The sequence below is a fragment of the Myotis nattereri genome, assembly GCF_964212035.1.
Source record: "Myotis nattereri genome assembly, chromosome: 5".
In the NCBI taxonomy this organism is placed as follows: domain Eukaryota; kingdom Metazoa; phylum Chordata; class Mammalia; order Chiroptera; family Vespertilionidae; genus Myotis; species Myotis nattereri.
The window spans coordinates 34,315,097-34,333,862 of record NC_138080.1 but is presented as its reverse complement, the minus strand read 5'-3'; the positions used below and the strand labels follow the sequence as shown (position 1 = coordinate 34,333,862).

Sequence of the window (18,766 nt, the reverse complement as noted above, 5' to 3'; positions counted from 1 at the left end):
AGGGACAGTGAGCCTGGGATGGCCCTGGGAATGGCAAGGAGAGGCAGATAATGGAGACCTGACTTCAATGTGAAAAGTAAGCAATGCCAACTGCAGATGGTCTACGCCAGTGGTCGGCAAACTGCGGCTCACGAGCCACATGGGGCATTCTGGCCCCTTGAGTGTGGCTCTTCCTAAGCCTTAGGAGTACCCTAAATAAGTTAATAACAATGTACCTACCTATATAGTTTAAGTTTAAAAAATTTGGCTCTCAAAGGAGATTTCAATCATTGTACTGTTGATATTTGGCTCTGTTGACTAATGAGTTTGCCGACCACTGGTCTACGCAGTTTTGGTCAAATGTCCACGTTTTTAAAATTCTATATACAAGTGAACTATAGGGCAAGATACACTGTCTATTTTTTAAAAAAGATCACACTTCTTATGCTTTGTTTTGGTCTAGTTCTGTGTGTGTGTGGCGGGGGGGGGGGGGGGGGGGCGGGGGGGAGACCCTCCTGGAATCTGAGATTTTCCAATTTGACTTTTGTCCTCTGAAATACTGGGGAAAGGTTTAACCTTCTACCTTCCCGAAAAAGTTCTTCAGGGTGAAAGTTGCCTCCCTGCCCAGGATAAGATTGCTTTTGGAAGTGCTGATGGAAAACCAATCAGACGTGGTGCTGTGTGTGGTTGGTTTATTTTACAAACACACGGACGAGGCATTTTGCAATCAGACTCGCAGTGCCAGCCCCACACGCTCTTCTCCGCTGATGCGGAGGTGCGGCCCTTGTAGCGGCTCAGTCCCATCCTCGCAACCAGACTCCAGGCCACAGAAAACACAGAGGAGGGGTGGGTTGGCACTTCCGTGATAACCTTTTAGAGGGAGTTGCCAGCAGCTTTCTTCAAAATTCTTTGGCCTCAGATATTGGTCTCAGCCTTAATTTTTGATGGAAAGTTGGAAGGCAAGGGTTTTGTCAGTTCCTTTGCATTCTTAAAAATATCAAACCTAAAAATATATGTGATTGATCATTTTTTAAGATTGTGCCTCAAAACAAAAACAGAATTAGAGTTTGGGCAGTTAGTGATTTTAAATGAACAGAGTTCTACTCATTATTTTTAAAGAGTCAGGAAGTTGGTTATGATGTCTCAGTGTCAAATGAGTCCTGCATTTACTCAAAGTAGTTGCCAGCCCCCCTTTTTTTTACTGTTCTTAAATCTTCAGCCCTTCCCTTTCTTATCATTTTTTCCCCCAACAGGGATTTGGTGAGAGTGAGACTTCCTGAGAATCCTGCCCATAGATTTTCTTTTCATGACCTCGCTCTTATTTCATTTTGATCACCAGCCACAAATTCAAAAGAATCTAGAGGACACCAGAGAAAAAAATAAAAGTATGGCTTATAGAATTCTTACCAGTGAAACCACAAAAATCCCCAACGCATGCCTAAAGCTAAATAGTGTCCTTAAACTCGAAGGCTCATCAACTCTAAGACTCACAGAGTACGGGAGTTTGAGGCTGTTTTCAGGATCATTCAGCCCCATCTACTTATTTCAAAGACGGTACAATCGAGATGCAGAGAAGCTAAGTCATCTGTTAAGGTCACACATCAATTCAAGAGCGATTTCTTCCATCAAGTTTGGAATAGAATCTATAAACCTACATTATCCATAGTTCTCCATGCTACTCATTCACTCTATAAATGTTTCTGGACTGCGCTCTCTGTGCCTAGCCTTGGAATAAACAAACACGAATGACGTAGTCTCTCCCTTCAGCAAGTTCCTAGTCCAGGGAAGGAGACGTGGGATGAGAGAGACGTTGCACAGCAGGAGGAATGCTGTGGCAAAGGGATGTCTGAAATGCAGGGAACGTGGGAAAGAGAGCCCCAACTCTGCCTGGGGGAGTCAGGGAAGGCATCGCATGGGAAGTGACTGTTGAGCTTTGTCTGGAAGGATGAGAAGGTGGGAACAGCATGCGCAAAGGCATGAGGTCACAAAAGTAATGGCATGTTTGGCTCTGAAGGGCCTTAAGTGCCAAGTAAAGAGTGTGGCTTCTGCCTGCTGCACATCCCCCAAGGTTCTCACACAGGGAACAGACACTACGGTTCCCAGTTTGAACCTAAAGTCCACGGCTGTCCCTGGTGGCCCCTCCCTTTTATTACTTGAATAGATATTTTCCTCCCTCACTACACTGTATTCTCCTTTGAAGAAGGGACGGAGCCTTATTTTGGGTCCTGTAGCTTTGTTATTCAAAGTGTGGTCCAGGGCCCAGAAGATCCGCCTCCCCTGCGGGTTTTAGAAATAGAAAAGCCCCAGCCCTCGGACTTGAACAAATTCGCCTGGGGATTTGTTTGCACATTAAAGTTTGAGAAACACCAGCCTCCGAAACTGCTCTGTGCAAAGTCAAAGCTCATTCAATGTGTGTTGATTCAGATGTCACTGGAAAAGTTTGTTTTAGTAACAATTGGGTTTTTATTGCAATAGTTGCTCCCCCACATAGCCTGGTGGATTGTACACCTAAGGTAAGTTGCAGGAGGCATACAGTTGTTCTATTCTCCAAAGTCCCTCAAAGCTTAAGGAAGTTCATTCACTGGATGATAGGGAGAAGTCAGCTGTGGGTGGTTTGCTCAGGCTGAACCATGCTTAAAGGGAGCAGTGTGTGAGGAGAAAGTGCCTCGAGGGTGGGGGTGGCCTCATGCTCCTTATGACCCTGTCCCTAGAGCGAACACTTGCACCTGAGTGGCCTGCGGAGATTTGTGGAAGAGAAAATACAGCTGCTGGAGAAGGCCATCGACCAGTGCTTTGCCCACATCTCCCGGCCTCTGCAAGAAGGGGTCAGAAATGCCAGGACTTCCTACCGACGGATCCTCGGGGCCTGTCTGGTGGTGAGTGACCCTTCCCAGGGAAAACCTGTGGTGTCTGGTGACGTCTGCCTGATCCCCAAGGTCAGGACTTGGTAGTCACCTGCAGAGAATTGATACTCGGACCTATAGGAGTGCAAGGTATTGAAGAATAGAGAGAAGGACAATGATACACTATAACCTCAAACAAAGGCCACGTTTAGGGAGCAGAATAAAAAGGACCCAGGCGAGGGGGCAGAGAAAGATGAGTCTGAGAAGTTGTAGGAGAAGGGGAAATCGTGGAATGCTCATATTCTTATTTTTTGTACTTATTTGTAATGTAAAGCGTGTTCTTATCTACACTAATAAAAGAGAAAAATGGTAATTGGCGTACGGCGATACTGTTTTCATTGGCTAATCAGGGCTATATGCAAATTAAATGCCAACTAAGATTGGCAGTTAACTGCCAACTAAGATTGGCAGTAACTGCCAACAAGATGGCGGTTAATTTGCATATGTAGGCACAATGCAGGGAGGCGAAAGGGAAAGCAGGAAGAAGCCCCCTGCCACTGACAGTGATCAGAAACCCAGGGGGGAGCTAAGAGCTGGGGGGCAGGGCAAAGGCGGCCGCCTTTGCCCTGCCCCCCAGCCATGATCGGAGAATCAGGCGCCTTTGCCGCCCTGGCCAGTGATAGCAGGAAGTAGGGGTGGAGCCAGCGATGGGAGCTGGGCACGGTCGAAGCTGGCAGTCCCAGGAGCTAGGGGTCCCTTGCCTGGGCCTAAAGCGGAGCCCACGATCGTGGGGCCACTGCAGCTGCAGGTCCCCACTGCCCAGGCCAGACGCCTAGGCCAGAGGCATTAGGCCTGGGCAGAGGTGGAGCCTGCAACCGCGGGGAGCTGGGGGTCCCCTGCCCAGGCCTGACACCTCTGCCAGAGGCCTCAGGCCTGGTCAAGGGGCCGATCCGGTGATTGGTGATCGGAGGGTGATGAGGGTCAACTCCTCTGGCTGAGGCATCAGGCCTGGGCGGGGGGCTGGGTGTCCCCTGCCCAGGCCTGATGCCTGGGCCAGAGGCATCAGGCCTGGGTGAGGTGCGGAGCTGGGGATTGGAGGGATATGATGGTCCCCTTGCCCAAGCCTGAAGCCTGGGTCAGAGGCGTCAGGCTTGGGTGGGGGGTGGAGCAAGCGATCAGAGGGAAATGGGGGTCCCCTGCCCAGGCATGATTCCTGGGCCAGAGGCCTCAGGCCTGGGCGGGGGCCAGAGGCAGTGATCGGGGGGAGATGGGGGTCCCCTGTCCAAGCCTGACACCTCTGGCGGAGGCGTCAGGCCTGGGCAAGGGGCCGATCCTGCGATTGGAGGGTGATGGAGGTCAACGCCTGAGGGCTCCCAGTATGTGAGAGGGGGCAGGCTGGGCTGAGGGACACCCGACACACACACACACACCCAGTGCACGAATTTTGTGTACCGGGCCCCTAGTTTTCTAATAAGAAAACTAAGCAGGAAAGATCACACATCGGTTGTTAAGCAGAGTGTTAGATGCTCCTCAGGGAAATCGGGGTGATAAAAAGGCCATGGATTTGACCATGGAGAGTGCTCATTGGTGACTGATCGGCAGCCTCCGAGATGGCCGCGGGAGCCTCACCCCGGTATTCACGCCCTGGGGAGTCTCCCCCTCACTGACGCAGACAGAGCCGGCCTCTGTGGGCAGCAGGGTGCTGCCGAAGGGACAGTGTGTGACCTCTGAGGCTCGGTCACCAAGGGCCGCTGAGGCTTCCACGCTGGTGTCTTGGATCACTCGCTCGGAGGGAGCCAGCCTCCCTGTGCTGAAGCCAAGCAGCTGTGTGGAGAGGCCCGTGTGGACAGGGGCCGAGGTCCTCACCCACAGCCAGCACCACCTTCCCCGCCCTGTCGTGAGCGTCCGTGGAAGCAGATTCTCTAGCCCCAGACAGGTGACCATAATCCCAGGCGACACCTGACGGAACCTCACAGAGAAGCCCTGAGACAGACTGGCTGGCGTTGGGAAAGGCCCGTAGTACATGCAGCCTTTGGACACTCACTTGGCCACATAAGAATGGGCCTTGGGCCTGGAACGCTTTCTACCAAGAGATAAAGACCCTCCCAGCCTGTGCTGGGCTTCTCTGCTTGTGTGGGGATATCTTTCCATTTCGTGCTCAGTGTGCACTCCTTTGTTCTGCTTAGGGCAGGCATCAGAGGCCCTCAGGCAAGCCCCCGTTTTCTGTATTTCTGAACCGTGGGAGAGGGTGGGATCTTCTGCTGCAGCACAAAGTGGGCTGCGTGCAACTATAGCACCTGCATCGGCTGGGGAGTGGATCCGCTGGCTTTGGGGGACCCAGGTACTGCCAGAGGCTGGCTGGATCTTGCGCACACGTCCCCTCCTCTTGCTGTAAGTAAACACTGCACCACTTGAGCCTGGTGTGCATGTTATCTGACCTCCGTGACCTTGAATCCTGCACTGGTCTCTTCTCTGGTGGCACTTATCTGCGCTTTAACCTTGGCCGCACAGCCTGGCCACCGAGCGAACTGTGAAACACCAGCCAGCCAACGCCAATCTGAATTCCTGACCCACAGAATCTGTGAGAGAGGAGAGATGTTTATTGTTGTTTTAAGCCGCCAAGTTTGGGGTCATTGGTTTCATAGCAAGAGATAGGTAAGAGACAATTTGCTTGTGAAAGGAAGGAGCGTGTTCGCCATCGTCAGTCGTCACCAGGTCCTCATCCCATGAATTGTCCCCTTTCATCAGCTTCTTTCTCTGTGACTATCAGCATACCCTAGGTGTTCCTATTTGATAGCAACTTGCCTTTGTGATCAGAAGTTTGGGCAAACATTTATAGGTTAACCTCATGTCATTATGTAACATAGTAAAATAACCCAAATGTCTAATAACAAGAGAATAGTAAAATGAACTATGATATGTCCATAGGATGTATTATGTGGTTATTAAAATGATTTTTTTCTAAGTATGTACAATGAATTAAGGAAATGCTCATGTTATAGTATAAGTGAAAAGGGACGACTAATAAGATAGATAGATAGTTAGATAGATACATACATAGATAGATAGATGGTTAGAATGATGCCAGTTGTATCATGCTACACAGCCATTCACTTGAAAGATATTCCCTTAAAACATATATCATTGAATAATGATCCAAAGCCCACTACTGAAATTTTGGTTAGTGCAAATGTATTATTATTATTTAAGATCCTCATCCGAGATAGGCTTTTATTGATTTTAGAAAGAGAGGAAGAGAGAGAGAGAGAGAGAGAGAGAGAGAGAGAGAGAGAGAGAGAGAGAGAGAAACATCAATGTGAGAAAGAAAGAGGGATTGGTTGCCTCCCATGCATGCCCTGACTGGGGATTGAACCCCAAACCGAGGTATGTGCCCTGACCAGGAATCAAACCCACAACCTTTTGGTATATGGGATGACCCTCCAACCAGCTGAGCTACCCGCCCAGGGCAGAGTCAATGTGTTTTTATTCTCTTTATTAAGGATCACCATCTGGCTAAAATTTATCAATGTCTCTTATAACTCTAGCTTCATGATATTTTCCCCTCTGATTTGTGAACTTATTTCTCTGGGAAAAAATATTGCAACAATACATAAATCAAATTGCATTTCATTAAATATTTAACAAAAAGTATTTTAAAAAAGCCCAACTTGGACTATACTTGCAAAAACCTGAAACAGATACTCCCAGTAGGGTCGTAGCACATTTTCATTTAATAACTGCTCATTTAACAAATATTTACCAAGCACTCCTTATGCCCTTGCCAGATGGCAAGGACATCAGGGTATTAGATGAGACACACTGTGCCTGATCTCAGCGGGCTGATGGTCCAGTAGAGAAGCCTAATGAATAAACAGACAAATGCAACACTGTATGAGAAGAGCTGTGAGCACAGTGACTACAGGGCGCTTTGCAAACCCAGGACAGGGCACCCCACTGACTTAAGACACGACTGCTACCCTCTCTGTCTAGCTTAGTCATGAGTTAAAAGATTATGTTGCTGCTACTGTGATTCTTGGTAATAGCCTTTGGCCAAAGGCAATGCAGTTCTGATCCTGTGCTTGTCTGGTTAATGCCCACTAACTCTACTAACGTGTTGTTTGTTTACCTAGAGGAGTAGAGGCAACCAAGGTTTTCACCAAACTCTGAAGGCTGTTTGCCTGAAAAACGGCATCTATGCCTCCAGGACTCTGGCAAGAATAGATCTGAATGAAGCCATCACTCAGCCCATCTATGACCAGATTGATCCTGTTTTTGGAGGCATTTTTAGGTAAAAGATCTTTTCCTCATATTCCTCTGTGAACAAACATCTGAAGAATGTTGGGCCAGAGTCTCGTCTTTAAGAATTTGTGCTTCGGATTTGGAAGTGTAAAGAGTCGCTTGCAACTCGAGGAGGAAAGTGTACTCTTTGGCCAAACACAAAAGCCTTCCTGGTTTGCTTTACTTCAAAAATTCCCCGTGGTGACCTGGAGCGCAGATGGAGATGTTGCCTTCAGACTAATGTTATGATTCCCATTATTTTTTCAAATATCTCACACATGCAGCAGGGGATAAACTTTCTTATGGATCCAAGCCCAGGATAGGGTATTTTGGTTGGACAGCGTGGAGTTAAGCAAACACACGGCCTCCATAAATTTCCCTGAATGCAAAAAAGAGAAGTGACTCACGGAGGACTCCGTTTGCTCCCATCCTGCATGCTCCCCAACGTGGCGTGGGAGGGGGGTGTGCCTTCACGCGTCCCCTCCTTCCATTCTTCCTTGACCGCCAATCCTTCTCGCCATCCACAGAAACATCATTTCCTAAACTTCCAACCTGTCCCCAGCCTCCCGCCTTTGCCTCTAGCATTTCACCAGGTTCACCACCTGCTCGCACCATTCCAGCTTCGCTTGATTCTTACTCAGTGCGCCCCTTCGCCACCCCCACCTTCCTTTGAACTCTTTTGGGATCATACTATTTCTCGTATATCCACCCCACCCCACCCCACCCCACCCCATCCCACCAAATTCCTTAGAATGGCTTTCAAGACATTCCCCCTGCCTCCAACTGGCCTTTCTGATCTCTCCCCGAGCTGTGGCCCAGTATTGGTCCTCTGCTTTAGCCAGCTGAGAGGGAGCAACAGAAATGTACCAGGAACCATGCTAAGCATTTTGGGTGTGTTATATCCTCGCATCCTCCCAATAACCCTCTGTCTTTTTCTTTTTAATATATTTTTATCGGTTTAAGAGAGAGGAAGGGTTCGGGAAGGAGAGAGAGAAACATTGATGAGAGGGAATCATTGATTGGCTGCCTCCTGCTCGCCCCACACTGGGGACTGAGCCTGCAACCCAGGCATGTGCCCTGACCAGGAATTGAACCGTGACCTCCTGGTTCATAGGTCAACTCTTAATCACTGAGCAACACTGGCTGGGTGGTTTCTGTCTTTTCACTGGTGAACAAACTGAGATCCGCCCAGCTCCTAAGTGAAGAGCTAGGATTTCAAGCCGACGCCCTCTCTTCTACACCTGCTGCTTCTTATTCCTGGGATGTGCTGACGCTTCCTTCACTATCTTGTGCATATGGTGAAAAAGCCCTCCTTCTTGTCATTTTCCTAAATCTTACCTGTCTCCTCAGGGATAGTTCAAGTCCCATTCTTTCGAGTGGAAACAGCTGGGCAATGGAAAGCCTGAGTGTTGAGATTAAACAGATCAGTGTCCAAAGCCTGGCTCCGCCACTTACTAGCTGTGTGGCCTTGACCCCGTCAGCAATCTCCTCTGAACCTGTAAAATGGGCATCATTGCACTGATTTCGTAGGTTTCGTTGTCAAGGGCCTGGTGCAGCACAAGGCCCGACATGTGATAGGAATGTGATACAATCCTTTCTTGCCCTCCTTCTCTTCAAAGGAATAAAAGGATACCAGCTGGTTTCCTCTTTGTTTTAGCCTCACAATAGCCACTGACGCCTCTGACATATTACGTTGCTTTCGTCTGTAGGACTGGAATGCCCACCGGTTCAGCTTTGATGCCTCACATAGATGCTTTTAAGCACTCTCTCCAGGAGAAAATGACGGAAATTGGGATAAGAAATGGCTGGAAACATGATAGCTACAAAAGAAGTTTCCTGATCCAGGAGGTAAGATCCATAGATTGTGAACAGAGGAATGAGGTTGGGTGGTGGGTTTCTTCCCCACAGGTTCTGGGACCCTGCCTGTCTCTCCGGACTTGTTCCCCTGCCGTGTCCGGGGTCTGCGGAACTCATAGCAGGAGCTGTGAGCTACACAACAGAGATGGGTGGGGGGAGAGCAGCGGTCCTGACTCAGCCGTGGAGGCGGAGGACGCCAGGCCAGCTTCCTCCCCCTGCAACCGAGGGTAAACGCCGAGGTTGTACAGTAGATCCGTTTCCAGGAAGAATCTTCAAAGGCTCCTTAGATGTACAAACACTGGAATCCAGTTGTGATGCTTTCAGTAACCTTCCTATCATTTTTGCCAATATTTTGAAGTATCATCCAAAGCAGTGAAGCGTAAAGTGTCATATTTTTGCAGATCGTTTTCTAGTTTTGAGTACTCAAGGCTTTTGCCTGTGGCCCATATTCTCCAAGGCTGCCTGAGTCCATCTGGGCTGCTCTCGCAAAACACTATAAACTGGGTGGCTTGCAAACAACAGAAATGCGTTTCTCACGGCTCTGGGCGCTGGAAGTCCAGGTCTAGGCGCAAGCAGACTTGGTATCTGGTTGGACCTGCTTCCTGGTGCAGAGACGGCGGTCTTCTCTCCGTACCCCCACATGGCAGAGGGGCGAGGGGGCGCTCTAGGGCCTCCTCTATAGGGGAGCAATCCCAACCAGGAGAGCGCCCTCCTCATGACCTCATTTCCTCCCAAAGGGCCACCACCTACTGCCATCACATTGGCGGGTAGGATTTCAATATATGAATTGAAGAGGGGGCACAAGAGCTCAGTGGCAGGAGGTGCCATGCACACCGTATTCAGTCCATAGCACATCCCAGCCCAAATCCCATGGCAACGCTAGAGAGAGAGCCTGTTCCTCCCCCGCTGTCCCCCCGCAAAAGGTCCGGTTTCAGCATCTCACATGTGCCAGAGCCCAACTCAGCAAATATTTAACGGGATGTCTGTAGGTGCCAGGCACCGTGGGAAGCACTTTGGGATGTAAAGATGCTGAAGACACAGTTTCTGCCTGTGAGAGGCTCGCAGGCTAGCTGTGGGGAGGACATGGGGAGGACACAGTCCAGCTGTGGGGAGCCGCCTGTACCACAAGGCAGAGGGACATGGTGACTATGGGCAGGGATGCCTGACCTATTTCTGTTGGAGGAATTGTCACAAATGGCCTTTTGTTCATGCGGGTTCTCAGATAAGCGCCATCCTGGGGGGCCTGGAGGGCCACATCCTCCGGAAGAAGAGGAGGATCTATGAGTCGCTCACCAGCTCTGTTCAGAATGACCTGAAGCCCTGCTACGAAGGTGGGGCTCCAGAGGGAGGCAGTTCTGCTCCCTCCCTCTATCTGTACAGCATCCTTTCCCGTGGCTCCCCTCAAAGTCCCCTAAGTCCTACGTCCCACTAACACCCTTGGTCTACAAACTAAGTCCTAACAATTCAAACAATTGCAAGGTGTGGGGAGAGGTAGTTCTTGAACCATTTTTATCTGTTGCCAGTCCCCTCTGTCCTTCCTTTGCCTACACACCTTGGCTTCTCCTCTCTGTGCTACGTCGCAGCTAATCCTACCTAATAAAAGGCTAATATGCAAATCGACCGAACAGCAGAACGACCGGTCACTATGAGGTGCGCTGACCACCAGGGAACAGATGCTCAATGCAGTGCGCTCCCACAGGGGGAGCCTTGCTCAGCCAGAAGCCAGGCTCACAGGCTGGCAAGCGCAGCGGTGGTGGCAGGAGCCTCCCCCACCTCCGAGACAGCACTAAGCCATCAGTCAGACATCCCCCGAGGGCTCCCGGACTGCGAGAGGACACAGGCTGGGCTGAAGGACACCAGTGCATAAATTTTGTGCACTGGGCCTCCAGTTAAAATATAAAATCCATCACCCAGTTCTCATTCTTATTTTTTTAAGTATTTGTAAACTTACTTGATATCTTCTTCTCATTTTGGTGGCCCCTTATTTTCTTGAGGAGGCCAGGGGTTGGAATTTTGTAAGCTTCTGCTTAATTCACTCATTTGATTTTCTGAATGATAGCTATCTAAATATTGAGAGTGTTAATTTTTGTATCATGCTTTTAAACTATTTCCACTGTGTAGAAAATGGTACTACCTACATAAATATATGTGTGTGCATCTATATATGTGTGTGTGTGTGTACATATGTACCTGTATATATATGGTTTCTTTGCTTGTCTTTATTGCTGATGCTAATGGTTTCTGCACAAGCCCTTGCTGTGGTGTAACTGTGACTATCATTTTTGCCAGAGGCAGCCCAGATCACTGGCAAAAAAGCGTGTGAGAGGATGAAAGATGTCATCAGAAGAGGGGTGGACCGGCAGGTGGCTGAGGGCATGTTTGAAAGGGCTCAAGAAAGGATGCAGCACCAGTTTCAGCAGCTGAAGGTATTTATTCCACCCCACAGCCTGCATTCCAGTCCCTGGGGGGCTTCTGGGGGGAGGGAGGGGGAGGAAGCCAGCACAGGAGATGGGAGAAGTGGTGGTCATTTGGGCCGAAGTAGAGTCAGACGTCTTCCGCAAAGTGGGTCCAACCAAAGCCCACGGTGCCAGGAGAGGAGGCCAGCTGGCGCTGGGCATTCTCCCTTCACTGCCAGCGTGTGATGGGGTCAGTCTCCTCTCCGGGGCTGTGACTTCGGAAATGCGGCCCCTCCAGCCTTCTCCTGCATCTTTCTCCTTTAGTGAGTGATCAGAACTGCAGTATCTAGATGGGATCCTGTCTTTCCTATGCATTAGCCCGCTTCATCCCCAGCAAGTCTGTGAGGTGGGTACAGTCGGTCCTCCATATCCGCAGGTGTCACGTTCCACACGGATTGAAAATAGTCGGGAAAAAGTCCCCAAAAGTTCCAAAAAGCAAAACTTGAATTCACCAAGCATTACACCCAATCCGGGTGAATGAGTGATGTGCGGATGTGCCCTGCTGTCGCCTACATGCAAACACTGCACCATTTCATAGGAGGGACTCGAGCATCCTCAGATTTTGGTGTCTGTGGTGGGGTCCTGGAACCAATCCCCTGTGATACTGAGGGATGACTGCACTATTATTGTTCCCATTTTGTGGGTAAGAAAACTGAGGCAGGGAGATGTAACACAGGCCACATAGCTACAAAGTTTCAGAAGTAGGATTTGGGAGCAGGGAACCAGGCTCCAGCATCTCCAACAATAGCTTAATCTCAACACAGATTTTTTTTTTAATGAGGGAAGTGTCTTATCTACATAAAACATCAATAAATAAATGTCAATCAGCCACTTACAGTGCCCAGCATAGATTTAGGTTTGCTTCTGTCTAACTTGGAAGTCAGTTCCTGGCAGTTTCCTCAAACCTAAGTGCTGCTGTCAAGCCCACGTGGACCGTCTGGTCTCAGTTCTAGGTCTCAGCCTGCCACCCCCTCCGCAAGTCATATACAATCTTTGTTTCAGTCCAAGCCACTGTTGGCCCCTGGCCATGTGAGTTTCCACAGTCTCCTGCCTTTACAGACTCCAGGCTTCGCTGGCCCTCTCCTGACCTCCTGAGCAGCCTGGCTAGTTGCTCTATGGGTCCATCTCTGGACCAACCGACTTCCTAAAACGTCTCCAACCTGCTTCTACCCCACTGCAGTTCTGGAAAGTACACTTACCCACACTGTAAAACACGAACTTTCTCTTGGAAGAGGCTAAGGGGTTTCTGGTTTACCAGTAGCAATTTACTTTCTGTCATTTAACATATTATCACAGTCTGCAAGCATATGCAGAAATTGGCCAAACTCTACAACATCCAGTCCTCATTGGGTATATAGAAATCGGCCCTTCAGGTGCCCAAGAAGACAATTCCACTTAAAAAAAAAAAGATTAGTACATTGATCATATAAAAATGTATCTTAGCCCTAACCGGGTTGACTCAGTGGATAGAGCATCGGCCTGAGAACTCAAGGGTCCCAGGTTCGATTCCGGTCAAGGGCATGTACCTTGGTTGCGGGCATATACCCAGTAGGGAGTGTGCAGGAGGCAGCTGATTGATGTTTCTCTCTCATCGATGTTTCTAACTTTCTATCCCTCTCCCTTCCTCTCTGTAAAAAATCAATAAAATGCATTTTTTTTAAAAAAGTATCTTAAATGAGGTTAAGTGTAGGAAGTTGAAATAGGGCAAGACCACAGAGCATCCCCATTCCCTGACCTTACGGACAAGGGAGCTGACACCCAAGTTACTAGCTAAGGCTCAGAGCTGGAGCTGAGGCTGGAGCTTGGGGTTTTAGGCCCGGTATGTTGAAGAGAAAAGCATAAGACTTGAAATCAGAAGATCCAGGTTCAAAACTAGAGGAGAGAATCGGGTATTTTTCAAAGGGAGGCAAGAGCTGGTTGGAAGAGAGAACAAGGTTTTAGATGACAGAAGGAGTGGGAGGAGCAAAGAAGATATTTATCCAAAAGTTGGGAAGAAAAATCAGGATTGCCAGCTGGTGTCTCGCACAAAGCAGGTACTCAATAAACACGCACCCCGTGACTAAATGCGTGGTAGGACGGTGGACGATGAGCGCATGTTCCCTCTTTGCCGTCGCTTCGGGTGCTGTGATCTCTCCCGTACTTCCATGCAGCCTCGTTAGCTCCCGATTCAGTCCGTCAGCACCAGAGGGAGGGACAACCCCTCGCAAAGGCTAGAAAGGAGGTGCTGAGACAGGTGGGACCCCACAGAGATGTTGCCCTGATGACTCCCGAGCCATTCTGTGCGCTCTAAGGTGGCCCGCCTTGGACCTGACTTTGACTTGGGCAGCCCCAGTCTGCACACTCGGATTGGGGAGTTGGGTGGGACCCCTTTCCTAAGATTCCCTTTCCCGTGGGCTGTGCCATCCTAACAGAAGGACCATCCTTTGTTGTGCAGCATGGAATCACGGAGAAGGTGAAGGGCAGTATCGCCACCATGCTGACCCTTGCTTCATCCCAGGGGGATGGTCTCTACAAGGAGCTTGCAGGTAAATACACAAAATCTTTGCATAAAGGGTGATGATCTTGCAGACACCCCCCTCCCCACCCCCCCTGCATGTGTGGTGGCTCTTTCCTGGATTTAAATAAATTAAGTTAGGAAGAAATTCCAGGGGACGGAACAGAGATGATGAAGACAACTATGACTGCCCCACCCTTTGCTGGATCCCCACTGAGACCCAGCACGGGCCTTGGGCTTTGTGCTCAGCATCTCACCGAATCCTCACATCCGCCCTCAGAGGCAGATGTTATTGCTCCATTTCGCAGATGCAGGAACAGAGACGCAGATGAGACAATGTGCCCCAGGATCCATAGCTGGCAAGGGGCACATTCCAATCCGTACCTTATGATATCAGAATGGGAAGTAGCTATCAGCAGAGCACTGGTTATGGCAGCGGTTCCCAACCTTCCTAACGCCGCGACCCGTTAGTACAGGTCCTCATGTTGCGGTGACCCCCAATTTCATTGTTACAAATTGAACATCATGAAAGCATAGTGATGAATCACAAAAACAATATGTAATTATATATGTGTTTTCCGATGGTCTTAGGTGACCCCTGTGAAAGGATCGTTCGACCCCCAAAGGGGTCGCGACCCACAGGTTGAGAACCGCTGGGTTATGGTAACTTGGTACACAACCGGCGGAGGGCTGTGCAATTGTCACAAAGAATTAAGTAGCTTGATGTACAGTAGCCGCATGAAGCGATCTCCATAATACATTATAAAGTGGAAAAGCAAAGTAAGAAAAATGTGTGTAGTGTGTTGCCATTTGTGAGAGAGAAAAAGGCAACACCTGTGTACCTGCATAAAAATCTCCACGGGATACACGAGAAACTGGCCACACTGGTGACCTCCAAGGAAAGGAACTGGGGGCAGGGAGGGTGGGAGATTTACTTTGCCATCTGTCTATGTTGTGCCTTTCATGCTTGAAACCATGTGCACGGGTGCCTGCTGGAAAGACAGGACATCGGGTGCCGTCGCTGTGTGTCACTGAGTGTGTCAGGGGAGAGTGGCCAGAGCTATTTCCAAAGTAAAAGCCACAGCCGCTACTGCTAAACACCCGTCCTGCTCGCTCCGGACGCTCTCTCAGGAAGGAGACACCGCACCCTCGCCATGTGGCTTATTGAACTCTCTCATGACCCTCTGTCCAGGCCTTCACAAAAACCTGCTCTAAGGTTACAGTCATCCAACTGTGCCTTTTTAAAAAATTCCTCACCCAAGGAGATGTTTTTCTTATTGATGAGAGAGAGAGAGAGAGAGAGAGAGAGAGAGAGAGAGAGAGAGAGAAAAGAAAAGAGAAGGAAAATGATGTGAGAAACATCGATCAGTTGCCTCCTGTACACACCCCGACCAGGGATCGAACCTGCAACCTAGGCATATGCCCTGGCCAGGAACCGAACCCACAACCTTTTGGTGTACAGGATGATGCTCCAACCAACTCAGCCACCAGCTGGGGCCAACTGTGAGAACTCCTACTCACCAAAGTTCTTCAGCTGCCCAGGCCTCACACACTGAAATGTTCTGAGTTTGACATAAATTGCTCCTGCCATAATTTAAGACCATGTCCTTTCCTTGGCCATCAGCAGCAAATATACCCTATGCAGGGAGCGCTGTGGCAGCTGCCGAAGAGCTCTGAACGCCCGGCTCGGAATGCTGCCTGGCTGGTTAGACTGGGCAGTGTGCATTCACTCCATGGTGACTACCATCTCCACCGCGGTGCTGGGCCGTGTCCTGGTGTCGAGAATGCAGCCGTGAGCAGTACAGACAAAAATCTCTGCTGACAGAGCTTACAGCCAGGGGCGGGGGGGGGGGGGGGGGGCAGGGAGGAGAAGGCAGGCAATGATCCAAACTATAAACAAGATAGCGGGCTTGCGGACGGGTGACAGTGCCCTGGAGAGAAATAAAGCAGGGGATACCCTCTTGCTCGGAGAGGCCGGTCTTTTGTTCCAGTCGGGCCTTCCCGTGATCAGATGAGGCGGGCAACCTGCGTTCCGCAAGGCCTACCAGTTTCAATGCACATTTCATCCAAAAACACACTCACAGAAACACCCACATCATGCTTGACCACAGACACGGGCACCACAGCCTAGACAAGTTCACGGCACAGGAGAGCCAGTCCACTTAGCATCGGGACGGCTGCAGGCGAGGCCGGGAGGAGAGGAGGCCCGGGAAGGGCTTCGGGGCGTTCAGTATGCGGTGGGCACGGCACCTCCTGCCGCTGAGCTCTTGTGAGGCCCCAGGCCAGTGATGGCGAACCTTTTGAGCTCGGCGTGTCAGCATTTTGAAAAGCCCTAACTTAACTCTGGTGCCGTGTCACATGTAGAAATTTTTTGATATTTGCAACCATAGTAAAACAAAGATTTATATTTTTGATATTTATTTTATATATTTAAATGCCATTTAAGAGAGAAAACTCAACCAAAAAAAATGAGTTCGCGTGTCACCTCTGACACACGTGTCATAGGTTCGCCATCACTGTCCTAGTCCCAGGGCCAGCCCAGGCCTGTTTTCCGGGTAGGATTTGTTATTTGACGGTGGCCCCTATGCTGAGATGAGCCTGACGGTAGAAGCAAGAACGCTGGGTTTGGTCAGGTTATCGGTGAAAAACAAACCTATTGGACGATCTGATCTTCAAGCTTTAACCCAGACCCTCACATGCTGGGGCCAGTGACTCAGGTCACAACATGGTTCTCAGGGGATCTGTTTGCTGGGGACGTTTGTGAACAGGACGCTAACTGCCGCTGTGGGCTTTCTGCTCCTCTGCAGACGTCAAAAGTGAGTACAAGGAGATGGAAAAGCTGCACAGGAGCCTGCGGGAGGTTGCCGAGAACGCAGTGCTGCGGAGAGGCATGCAAGACTTCCTCCTGAGAATGTCCCCCAGCAAAGCTGGCCCCCCCAGAACATAAATTTAATTCTTGGCACCAAGTGGATGAGAAACAACCCTGGAGCCAAATAATGAGAATTACTTCTGTTTTGTAAAATCTAATAAAAACCATCTCCCAACTGTTTGGGCTTTAAATACACTATAAAACTCAACAGATTGTTACTGGTGGCAGAAGTGGATGACTGAGCAACCTCCTTTCCTTTTGATTCCATAGCCATTGCATGGATAGAGCAGTTCATTCATCAAGAGGACACGACAATCCTAGTTATGCTACTAATAAAAAAAAAGTTTCACAAAATTCACAAAGCAAAAGCTGATAGAACCCAAAGGAGAAATAGCCAATTCCATATTTATACTTGGAAACTTCCACACCCCTTCTCGATAATGGATAGGACAAGTAGAGAAACTCAGAAAGGGCCGAGAAGACTGGAACAACATGCCAGCCAACTTTATAAACTAATATTGATAGAACGCTCCGCAGAGCATCAACGTACAAATCCATCGCTAGTGTACTTGGAACATTACCGAGGCAGACCATATCCTGAGCCACAAGACAAGTCTTCATAATCATACAAGTGCTGAAATCGTACAGCGTCTATTCTCTGACCACCATGAAATTAAATTAGAAATCAATAACAGAAAGAAATCTGGAAGATCTCCAAATAGTTGGAAAGTAAGCAACACACTTCTACATAACCCAGAGGCCAAATGAGGGCTGTGGACTACCATCCTGTTGGGTTTATGGCTCTCTCCTCTAAATCTTTGTTTTGCTCAAATGAAATTACCCTGTTGCTATCAGGAGCCCTAGCCCTTAACTCCAGCCAAAGCAGAGAAGGTTCCTAAGAGCTGGCACTGGCAGGGGGGCTGTTTGTTAACTGCCTGAAGAATGCAACCCAGAGTGGTCTGTCGGGGCGGGCCCCAGTGCTGCAGAGCAGAACAAATGGGGAAGGAGCTGGGGTAGAGTCTGAGCCCTGGTAAGAGGCACAGGCTGACGCTAACATGGATTCAGGAGAGCAGGGCGGACTGAGGCCAGAAGGGAAGGAGATGCTGGAACACCCAGGGCAGAATCAAGGGGCACATGGGAGGCTTTTTAGGAGGTTAACGTCGTGAGCAAGAGTCTCATGCAGTGTTCCCATGGACTCCAACACGGCTTCTACTCACAACAGACCCATCTTCCAGGGAAGTGAGGACTGGCTAGAGTTAGGCAGGGAACTCCATCAGAGACTGGGTTCAGGTGAATCCCTTCACAGTTACTGACAATCGCCATAAATGGTGGCTCTAATCCATTAAAACTATTACATTTTAGCCAATTAGCTCTACTTCAGAAAGCAGAGAAATGATCATTTTAGCTGGCACACCGCCCAACTTGCAAAAATAAAACCTTGTGTGTCTCAGAGGGAAGGGGGTGTTGGGTAGGTGGGTGGGAAGAAATTAACCAAAGAACTCATATGCATATATGCATAACCCATGGACACAGAGAATAGGGTGGTGAAGGCCAGGGGCGGAGATGGGCTAGAAGAGGTCAATGGGGGGAGAAAGGGGACATATGTAATACTTTCAACAATAAAGATTAAAAACACACACACGTGAGTATGTTAATGACAAAAGGGAATGTGTTGTCTGCGAAGCACTGCTTTACCTGCCGCGGCCGGATAAATGAGGCGTCATTATCAAAATACAGCGACATCAGCATCTCCATGTCACAGGGACGATTGAGAAGAGACCGCTCACTTTCTCTGGAAGCATTAATCCACGCGCAGTCGGTGCAACCCACTGACCTGCGGTTCATGCGTTTCTTTCACATTTCTCCCCATTCCAGAGGAATTACCCAGGACAGTATGAATTTGCACCAGTTTGTCTTCAGTCTAAGTTATGTCATAATCCAATTGCCTCCCGCCCCTCTTCCCAACCACACAGTTTAATCTGATTAGGGA

General features: G+C 49.3%; 1 protein-coding gene across 1 annotated transcript in view; it reads left to right on the top strand.

Moving 5' to 3' along the window:
* Positions 1 to 16,949, top strand: part of NUGGC (nuclear GTPase, germinal center associated) — a gene marked incomplete at its 5' end in the record, with an annotated part of 41,183 nt that extends 24,234 nt beyond the window's left edge. The window contains 7 exons of the mRNA XM_081093487.1: positions 2,691 to 2,855; positions 6,953 to 7,110; positions 8,810 to 8,948; positions 10,180 to 10,288; positions 11,247 to 11,383; positions 13,848 to 13,938; positions 16,715 to 16,949. Of these exons, the coding sequence (XP_080949613.1) occupies positions 2,691 to 2,855; positions 6,953 to 7,110; positions 8,810 to 8,948; positions 10,180 to 10,288; positions 11,247 to 11,383; positions 13,848 to 13,938; positions 16,715 to 16,854 (939 nt within the window). The 3' untranslated portion in view covers positions 16,855 to 16,949. The remainder of the gene's footprint in view (positions 1 to 2,690; positions 2,856 to 6,952; positions 7,111 to 8,809; positions 8,949 to 10,179; positions 10,289 to 11,246; positions 11,384 to 13,847; positions 13,939 to 16,714) is intronic.
* Positions 16,950 to 18,766: the final 1,817 nt, after the last annotated feature.